The sequence below is a fragment of the Calliphora vicina genome, chromosome 5, assembly GCF_958450345.1.
Source record: "Calliphora vicina chromosome 5, idCalVici1.1, whole genome shotgun sequence".
Taxonomy (NCBI): domain Eukaryota; kingdom Metazoa; phylum Arthropoda; class Insecta; order Diptera; family Calliphoridae; genus Calliphora; species Calliphora vicina.
Window position 1 is genome coordinate 106,902,261 of NC_088784.1, and position 10,738 is coordinate 106,912,998.

Sequence of the window (10,738 nt, forward strand, 5' to 3'; positions counted from 1 at the left end):
ATTGGCCGAAAAACGCCACGAATATGCAGCCAAACATGAAAACGTAATATTCCATCATGACAACCCTAGGTCACATGTGGTTGGGAAGTTTGGCCTCACCCGCCTTCTAGTCCAGACCTTACTCCGTCCAAATACTATTTCTTTCGATCGATGCAGCACGCTCTCTCTGAGATACACTTCACTTCAGAACAGAATATCCGATATATGCTTGATTCGTTCTTGGCCTCAAAAGATGAGGATTTCATTTGGCCCGGAATCCATATGTTGCCAGAAAGATGGGAAAAGGTCATAGCTAACAATGGCCAATACTTTGAATAAATTCATAATGAACAAATGTTTCCAAATAAAAGCCAAAAGTTTTAAAATTCACCATTTTTAAGTCTTACACACTATAAAGTTATTTAAAAACAAGTAAGAAAGTTACATGTGGCTGTACCGAATTTTACCAAAGTTTACTTTAAGATTAATATTAAAAAAAATTCGGGTTAAAAAATATTGTTCCCGATTTTGATCCATTGTCGTTCCGAATTTCGTTATATACGTTGTTGAAAAGTCTATCATTAGATATTCATACTGTATATGGTAATGACTTAATAATCCAGTTATAGATCAGAAATAGTTAAAAAAAAATCGAGGTAGTCTTGATTTGTTGCTTATATTTCAGCCATTTATGGGCCGATTTTCCCGAATTTAAATAGCAACTGAAAAGGGACCATATCGGAAATATTGATGTATAAATTATGTGTGTAAGTTATTTAGTGGATTCGGACATGGCTATATAGACTCAGCTGAGATCGCAAATAAAGAACTTTTAGAATCTTTATTGCCAAAGCTGTAGCTTTGTAGAGCCAGGATGGTCCAAAAAGTGTTATAGATAAAACCCACAATTTTTATGAGCAGCCTAATATATATGTCAAACACAGAAATACAATATACACAGACAGTATCATTTTTCAAATATGTTTAAGAAAACTTGACCCATTTTTATATTTAGCTTAAAATCATTAACGTCATTCAGTCATCTTCGTCTGGTTGGCCACTAAATGAAGTAAATGGTTTCACAAACAGAAAACTACTTTCTTGCAAAACTCTTAAAACTTCCAGATATGACAAAGTGGCCATAAAATAAATAAAATAATAAGAAATCAAAAAGTAGTATTCTTAATATACTTAGTAAATGTTAACTGAACTGCATTTACATATTACAATTTCTTATTTATTTTCGATTTCAATTTTTATTTGTTCTATTTTTTGTTTGTTATTTATTTGGTTAAATTGGTACAACCAACAATGAGAACTAGAACTGGCACACTTGTTTATTATTAAACGTGTTAATTAAGGGGGCCAAAAACATAAATGTTAAATCTACACTCAACGCTTATTGAAAGTAAAATGTCACAAAACAAACATTGTATTTCTTCTATTTAAAAAACAGGTTGTTTGGTAGCAATTTTGTACTGAAAACAAATGACATGACCGACATCTATTTATCTTATTTTATTTCCTTCTCTCCCTGAATTTATTGCTAATTGTTTTTATTTTTCTGGTTTTCTTTACAGAAGGTCGCAAATTATTTGGTGGTTATCGTATAACACCCAAACATTGTCGAGCTACCAAAACATTGCCCAGTAGTGATCCTAGAGCTAACGGTCCTACGATATGCATGTTCAATCATGAGTGTGCCCAACGCAATGGTGAAGTAGTGGGAGCTTGTATGGATGGTTTCTTATTTGGAGCCTGTTGTCAAGTGCCCAATAATCAGCAACTCGAAAATACCCTGATAAATGATGCCCAAAATTCCTACTACCATCAATATCAAAATCAAAAATTACAGCAACAGGAAACGGAAACCAATAAAATTGTTTCGCAGGCATATGAGTCATTTGCGGAAAATTCGGCTCAACAGCAATCGTTGGAAAATAGTCAGGCCCAAGATTCCGGTTATGGAGGAGCGCTTAATAATCTTTATAATCTGGATCGTGTTGAAGACAACCAGCAACAGGATACATCGGAGCAGATTAACACCAGTAGTAGTACTGATGGTTCTACCGAAAGTGTGGTTTCAAGTACCAGTGTGGAAATTGATTCCATTACTCAGGCCAGCACAGAGGCACAAACAAATTCGCCTCGGGAACCACCCAAAATAAATAAACACAAGGATACAGTTAAGGTTTCTTCACCCCCACAAGCTCCTCAAAATGATGATTTTGTTTTGCAACTCTTAAATACTCCGCCACCGGTTGAAGACAACAATGTCATTAGTTTTACCACTGAACTACCCACAAGGATTTCCAGCATTTTAACTGAACAAAGTAGTTCAGAATCCAATTCCTTCGAGGAAGAACCAGCGGCTGTAACTAATAAACCTTTAGTTAACAAACCTGAAACTCAGCAACATCATACAGAAACTAGCCCAAATCAGCAACACCTGCAATCTGTCCAGCATCATCATCATTCCGAAACTACCCAAAATTATCATACTGAATCTGCTCTACAAGAACAGGCTGAATCTGAACAGCATCTGCATCATATCGAAGCAGAACAGCATGACGCAGACCAATTGTTTGGTGGAGTTACCTTTACGCACAGTGATATCACACATCCCGGAGCAGATGCTGATCTTATAGAAGATGATTTGCAATTCTCAACAGGTTATGGTCCCCAACCAGTATTTGTACCAGCTCCACCCAAGCCCATTGAATCTTATGATCAGGATCAGGCAAATAAACACACTTCAAATTTATTCGATGCCACTACATCCTCCTCCTCGATAACCACACATGTGGATTCCATCGAAACTATTATACAACAATTGAATAATAACAACAGCAATCCCGGTCCAACCTACAATGTCATAAATCATCATGAACAGCAACAACAACATCAAACTTCCTCTTATGATAATGGCCTTGCAACTGCCACCAAGAGGCCAATTGCATATGATGAGCAAGATAATACAAAATACACATCCTCATTGTCCTACAACGAAATAGAACATAATGATAAGCAAACTCCTGCTAATGTATATGATCAAACCTCTTCCTCACCTTCCCTGTCATCATCAACAGCTGGCGAATCAACAACCGTTAATGCAGTTTATGCTGATGAGTTTGTTCTTGAAGATCACACCATGCCCGAAGTCAACTATAATGACTATCAAGCATCCAAACATCCTACATCCGATTTTAACAAAATGCCCGCACTTGGTATTGCTTACCCAGTAGATATGTCCTACATGGAGGAAGGAGCCAATTATGAGTCCGATCAGCATCAAGAACAACAGCAAAATAACAAGCACCAGCAACAACAAGATACCCAAACTTCATATTTGGATACTAAACAACAGCAACAACAAAATATTCAAACTTCGTATCTGAATTCAGAACAACAGAATAAACACCAACAACAACAACAACAACAGCAAAATGTCCAGAGTTCATATTTGAATACCGAGCAACATCAGCAACAACAACATAACAAGCACCAGCAACAACAAGATACACAAACTTCATATTCTGATACTAAACACCAGCAACAACAAAATATTCAAACTTCATATCTGAATTCAGAACAACATAATAAACAGCAGCAACAACAACAGCAGCAAAATGACCAGAGTTCATATTTGAATACTGAACAACATCATCAACAACAACCAAATATCCAAGCTTCATATTCCTCTCAAAGTGATGAAGAAATACATACCGAAGCTCCTCAAACAGTCCAAAACTATGTGGCCGAAACCCATCAAAGACCTATAGCTTCTTATATAGGAGTGGTAACCTCTCAAAGCTACAATTCACAGCCATTACCCAACGAAGTGGTCGTCTCTTCTTACACCACTAAAGTAGAGGAGAATGCCGAAGTGTCCACGGAGTATAAACCCATTATAACAACCAATCAAGTTACAACAACTTCTTATAAAACTACCACAAAGCCCGTCAAACACACTGTTAGCTCTACAGCTTACACAAACCGGCCAACGCTAGTGACCAAGAGACCGAATTACAAAAAACCTACTAAAGCCAGCAATCAACGTCCCACAACAAATTCACATTCAACCACAAACAGTATTACAACACAACATCATTACTCCACTACCCCCATCGAGACAAAGACACCCTCACCGATTGAACCGTTGTATTCCAAGCCCACGTCTTCGTACAATCACGTTGTTCAACAAGACTATATAATAAGCTCGGCTCCCACAGCAAAACCTATTGTCACGCGTAAACCAACGAAAAAGCACACGCCCAAACCTGCCTCAACTAGTTATATAACGGCACCTACAACACCACGACCAGTCGTTACGCCTCAATTTCAATACGATCAAGAGGTTCCAGTAATACAAGCCGATGATAAATTGGACTCCTTTGTCCACAGCACAGCCGAAAGTCTGGCTTCAGCCACACCAACTCAAGAAACATTGTCCTACGATCCACCGGTATTTGTTAGTGCAGGTTCGCAAGTTCACAATCAAAGACCTCAGTACAACGTACACAAGAAACCGACATTCGTCAAAGTTCAAGCCACCCAAAGACCACATGCGTCCAAGCCTAGCAATTTACAGACAACAGCCAGCACTTACATCATTGCTCAACAAACTACTCCTTTGACTGGTTACGGCAGCACTTCCTTTGTCTACAACTCTTTGGTAACCAGAAGACCGGACTTTGCTGATAGCACCGCTGGTGATTATATGGGCATTAGTACGGTCAATTCGAATGATTTCGATGACCCAGGCTACCATGGTTCTCCCGTTCAAGCTAAGCCCGGCAAACCCTCTTATGTGACCGGTTCTACTGAAGCTGTTTATCAAGTGCCCAGCGACGACAAACCTGCCTTCCCCGGCTACTATGGGCCAACACCTACTTATCCCGCCTTCCCAGTGCCTGGCGAAAAATTAGATTCACCCATTGATGAAGACATCTATACCGCACCCAACAATGACTTTATTAACTTCCCACCAGTGCGCAATCCCAATCTTAATATGTCGGCCACTTCTAGTGCTGTAACCAGCGACTTGGAACTTTCGACACCAGCCTTTGTGGAAGACACTGTATTGAAAAATAAAATGAATACTTTAGTACATAAGATTGTTGAATCGTTGCAAGGAAACTTTGAAGCCTTGGCCGATATGATAGACGATAACAACAATACTCTAGCCGTACAAACATATCAAGCTTCCCCCATAGCATCGACCGCAGTGACAAAGAAACCCACCCGCAAGCCAGTAACAAGAATAACTACAGTCAAACCTAAGGCCACCACCAAAAAGCCCATAACTAAAGTATCCACCAAGGCTCCTATCAAAAAACCCGCTACCACCAGAAAACCAGAGACAACCACTAAACGTCAAGTTGTAAGACGTACCACAACTACCACCAGAAGACCAGCTACCAAGAAACCAACACGTAAGCCAACTACAACCACAAAAGCGCCATTAGAAGATGAACTAGTCGATGAAGAAGACGAGGAAGACGTTAATCCCAGTGACAATGAAATTGTAGAAGAGGAAGGCTATGGCGCTAGTGCAAGTGGACGTAAAATACGTAAGTTTTTAATGTGAAATTTATTGAAAAAATAAAGTGAACAAGATGGTTAGATTGGCAAATTGGAAATTTCTTTTCTTCTTAAATCATTCAATTCAAAACTAACACTAAAACAAAACACTTTTAACGCACTATTTCCCACACTATAACTATCACTTCATCTATGACAATTTCACTCGATCTACTCCTCCTAACTATGTATTACTTCAACTACTAATAGTACAACTGCTTAGTCATCTAGTAGCCATACTGTAGTTTAAAACTCTTCCTCTCCCAAATTTTATACCTCAATATCCTGACTCCGGTCCTTTGCTCTCCTCTACCACTATCCACTCCCATCCGTTACACTTTTAAAATCACATCTTTGTTCTTACTGTACTACTTTCCCTTTCTCCTAACCTAAACATTTCACTCCACATCAACAGAATGCGGCATGAGACCACACGTTAAGTCGGGACGTATTGTAGGTGGCAAAGGGGCCAATTTCGGCGCTTATCCATGGCAAGTATTAGTACGCGAATCCACTTGGTTGGGTCTGTTTACAAAGAACAAATGTGGTGGCGTGCTAATAACAAGTCGTTATGTCATCACAGCGGCTCATTGTCAACCAGGGTAAGTTTTCAGCTCGCTGTTGAATTTGAGATAGTTTTAATATTTGCCATTTCCTCCTCTAGCTTTTTGGCTTCATTGGTTGCTGTTATGGGAGAATTTGACATATCGGGCGATTTGGAAAGTAAACGTGCTGTCACCAAAAATGTTAAACGTGTAATTGTTCATCGTCAATACGATCCGGCTACTTTTGAAAATGATATTGCTTTGTTGGAACTCGAAAGTCCGGTTACCTTTGATACACATATCGGTAAGTAGTTGGCGATAAAATGCTGGTTTCATTACTAAATAATTCTTTTTTTTAGTACCCATTTGTATGCCTTCGGACATTGCTGACTTTACCGGACGCATGGCCACCGTTACTGGATGGGGTCGTTTGAAGTATGGCGGTGGTGTGCCATCTGTATTGCAAGAAGTGCAGGTAGGTGGAAAGAATCTAGAGAAAATTTAATTTATAATAATACTGCACGAAAAAACCTTAGCATCTCAAAAGGTTTTAAATATTTTGAAACGAAATAGACGGATTTTGGTGTATCTAGTTTGTCAGTCCTTTTTGTACTAACAGCAGCGATCAGACTTTGTAATATTGAACCTTCAGGAGACTAATCAACCTTACTGACCTTCTTTTGAATTTTTTTTTTTTTTTGGTAACCATAGTTCGGAAACCTAAAAAAGACCTAACTCAGTTGTTAAAAATCTAAGTGGTGACAATGTATTAGTAAAAACAATATATTTAAAGAAAATTGCAAAAAAGTTTTGAAAAATAATTTGTTTGCATGTTGTATCACATTTTGGTCCATAACTCTGGTTCCACTTGACCGATTTTGCTCATTTTCAATACCAAAAATTTCATCTCCCTATGGCTTTCCCTATAGTCCCTACATCAACAGACGGGTGGGCATAGCTAGATCGTCCTAGAATTTTATAAGGACCCAGAATAATTATACTTATGTGGGTCCACGATGGATATTTCGATGTGACAAAGTACCCCCGATTTAAGTGAAAAGAAAAACAATACTCTAGTTTCCGCTCTAGTATTTCTCTATGAAGAAAACAATTTAAAATTTTTTTTATGAAAAACACTTATATTTGAAAATAGTTTTCCGGTCTTGTTACTGAATATATATTAACCATTGCTCTCTTTTTTTAAGGTTCCCGTCATCGAAAATAGTGTGTGCCAGGAAATGTTCCATACAGCAGGACATAATAAGAAAATTTTGAATTCTTTCTTGTGTGCTGGCTATGCCAACGGTCAAAAAGATTCATGTGAAGTAAGTTTAAAATTCATAAAAATCCGGCCAATAATCGAAAACTAAATTTAATAAAAACTATTTATGATTTATTGCAGGGTGACAGTGGTGGTCCTCTAGTGCTACAACGTGCCGATGGTCGCTACGAATTGGCCGGTACAGTATCGCATGGTATCAAATGTGCCGCTCCCTACTTACCCGGAGTCTATATGCGCACAACGTTCTATAAACCCTGGTTAAGAAGTATAACAGGAGTGAAATAGACTATTCACATCTAAAACCTCTCCCCATTAATTCTCCAGCATTTAACGATACAAATTAAATTCTAACACCCTACACAACGAATTAATGTGCATTACATTTACTCACGATTATTTAAACAAAAAAAAAAACAAAACAAAAACGAACAAATATTTATAAAACATATAAATAAATTAAGGTGTTTGGTTTAGGAAAATAATTTAAAAAAAAAAAAAAAATACAAAACAATAAATATTTAATAATGGGGCATCTACTACGTAAATACTGAAATATTTCTGAAATTTAGTTAATTAGTTGTATAAGTAGTTTAAATATATTTCTTGGAAATTTTTTTGAAAATTTGCAAAACTATTTATTTTATTTTAATTTATTTATTGAATTTAATTTATTTATTTATTAAATTATTATTATATTTATTTATTTTAGTTAATTTTTATTATTGTTTATATATAGTTAATTTATTAAGCATTTAGTAAAATTATTATTGAGCAAAAATTCAATCAAAAATATTAACGAATTGATTGTTGTAATTTTGTAAAAAATTGTTGCTGAAAATGAAATACAAAAGAAAATAATAAAACATAAATAAAAACGAAATGTAAATTAAAAAAATACAAGTTTATTAATGAATTGTTTTGAAAATAAATTTATTGATTACAAAATACGAAGTTCGAAAATATGAGAGATATAGAAGCAAAGTTGAAAAAAAATTCTCAGGGAGATTTTTCCCTTTTCTTTTTTAACATAGAATTTGAATAGAAAAAATGAGAAAAGGGAAAAAACTCCCAGGGAATTTTTTTTTCCTAATTGGGCTGATATTTACAATAATACACTGGTAATACCAAGGCGTATTTAACAAGGTGACAGCAATGGCGAATTGAAATAAATACAGGCGAATTCACTTATTTTTTATATATAGAGTTTGACATACGGGCGTACGGGCGAATATTTTTTATATACACATCTGCTCAAAATAATAGATACACCTAATTGGAAAAAATTTAAATGGCGGTAACATTGAAAATTTCCTCGCAAGCGTTAAGAATACATCATATTATTAAAATTTCTATCTGGCAATGTCATGTCAGTCAAAAATCTGGCAACTATTTGCTTTCATGTTGATTTTTAAAAACGAATTTATTTGAATTACAAAAACTTATTTGCTCATAAAAATAGATACACATCAGTAATTTGTAATTTGTTTATATACAATTTTTTTTTGTGCAATTTTTTGTTCCTATTTACGTGAAACAGTAAGTATAATTTAAATTTTAGCAACAATTTTATAAAAAATAGGACTCTTTTGAAGAAAATGGGACGAAATCATCATTGTATCGAAGATGAGAAAAAAATTGTTCAAACGATGAGAAATCAAGGAAAATCATTACGGGAAATAGCAAAGAGCATAGGAAGATCTTTACATTTTGTCCAAAATGCTTTATCTAAAAAACAAAAAAGAGAAACTCGCGGTAGACCAAAGAAAACCAGTCCAGAAACAGATAGGCGGATCGTCCTTATGGTTAAAAAAGACCCTTTCATATCATCGAAAGCTATTTCTGCGGAGCTATGTAACGAAATCAGTCCACAAACAGTTCGCCGTCGTCTTTTACAAGCTAAATTGCCGGGAAGAATTGCCAGAAAAGTGCCACTAATGCGCCAAAAAAATATCAAGACAAGATTAGAATTTGCTAAAGAGCACTTACAATGGTCCGGGTGTGAAGGCGAAAAAAAATGGAGAAATATTTTATGGAGCGACGAAACAAAAATAAATTTGTTTGGAAACGACCAAAAGGAAAAGAATTCCACGTTAAATTTACAAAAAAGACGGTAAAACATGGCGGGGGAAACATAATGGTTTGGGGTTGCTTTTCATGGAATGGTGTTGGTCCGATATTCCGAATAGAAGATACCATGAATGCTAGTGGGTATAGAGACATATTGGAAAACGTAATGCTTCCATATGCATCGGAAAATATGCCATTAATATGGACATTCCAGCAGGACAACGACCCAAAACATAGTTCAAGATTAGTTAAAAACTGGTTCTTGGAGAATAACGTACCTGTTTTAAGCTGGCCCAGCCAATCCCCTGATTTAAACCCAATAGAAAACTTGTGGAGTGAATTTAAGATAAGGCTTTCGAAGGAAGTTTTCAAAAATAAAGACGATTTATGGGAGAAAACGCAAAAAATATGGTACGAGATTCCATTGGAGAAGTGTCAGAACTTGATATCCAGTATGCCCAAAAGAGTGGAGAAAGTTTTACAAAACAAAGGTGGATATACTGGATACTAGCTTTACTTTAATAATAAACTAATTTTTTTAAGATAAAATTTATTAGCTTTTGTTTAATAAGAATTTTTAAAAATGTATCTATTATTATGAGCACCAAATTTTTCGAAATTTAAGAAATTTAATTTACTTTATAATATTTATTATTAATTATGAAATATTTTGTTTTTGTTTTTTACTCTCCTTTTAACTATAAATAAAAATCGACTGAATTTTTTTTATAATTTTACAATATACCATTATTTTTTTTCGTTTTTAAAAAATAAATTTTGGTGTATCTATTATTTTGAGCAGATGTGTATGTAGTTTGACATTTGTGCGTGCTATTTCTATAATCAGCTGTGCTGCCGATGGCACCTTATTAAATGCACCTTGGGTAATACACTTGATGTTAACTCTAACGATATACTGACACTCACAACTCGCTTTTACTATTTATAAACACAGCGCCATCTTGTAGAAGGCTCATGAATAATCTACCAGAAATACTAGAATGTTATATTTTCACAATCATCACCTGGAGCTATTAAAGCTGGTTCACAGTTAAGGTTCAAACTTGTTTCATGTCTTCATCTAATTCTAAAATACTAAGTATTTTTCCAAAAATATATTTTTTTAAAATTATAAAAAAAAAATTGGAAAAAACTTTTTCTAAAACAGTTTGGAAAAAATAAAATTTTAAAATTTAAAACAATTTAAAAAAAAAATTAATTTTATTTAAATAAAAATATTTAAAAAAAAATGTTTTTAAGTATAATTTGGTGAAGGGTATAT

At 35.2% G+C, this 10,738-nt stretch overlaps 1 protein-coding gene across 1 annotated transcript; it reads left to right on the forward strand.

The window, feature by feature from the left end:
- The first annotated feature begins 1,564 nt into the window (after positions 1-1,564).
- Positions 1,565-7,796, forward strand: flz (filzig). Its single transcript, XM_065511999.1, has 8 exons — positions 1,565-2,371; positions 2,504-3,345; positions 3,754-5,552; positions 5,978-6,164; positions 6,227-6,411; positions 6,467-6,582; positions 7,313-7,432; positions 7,510-7,796. The coding sequence occupies exons 1-8, from the start codon at positions 1,664-1,666 to the stop codon at positions 7,672-7,674; spliced, it is 4,122 nt and encodes a 1,373-aa protein (XP_065368071.1). The 5' UTR covers positions 1,565-1,663; the 3' UTR covers positions 7,675-7,796.
- The last annotated feature ends 2,942 nt before the right edge of the window (positions 7,797-10,738 follow it).

What these genes read in the sequence shown, in the direction of transcription:
- flz (XM_065511999.1), top strand. Translation starts at nt 1,664, where the DNA reads ATGTTCAATCATGAGTGTGCCCAACGCAATGGTGAAGTAGTGGGAGCT. An exon ending in GCGGCTCATTGTCAACCAGG is followed by an intron (nt 6,165 to 6,226) that starts GTAAGTTTTCAG and finishes TTCCTCCTCTAG; the next exon opens with CTTTTTGGCTTCATTGGTTG. An exon ending in CTGTATTGCAAGAAGTGCAG is followed by an intron (nt 6,583 to 7,312) that starts GTAGGTGGAAAG and finishes TCTTTTTTTAAG; the next exon opens with GTTCCCGTCATCGAAAATAG.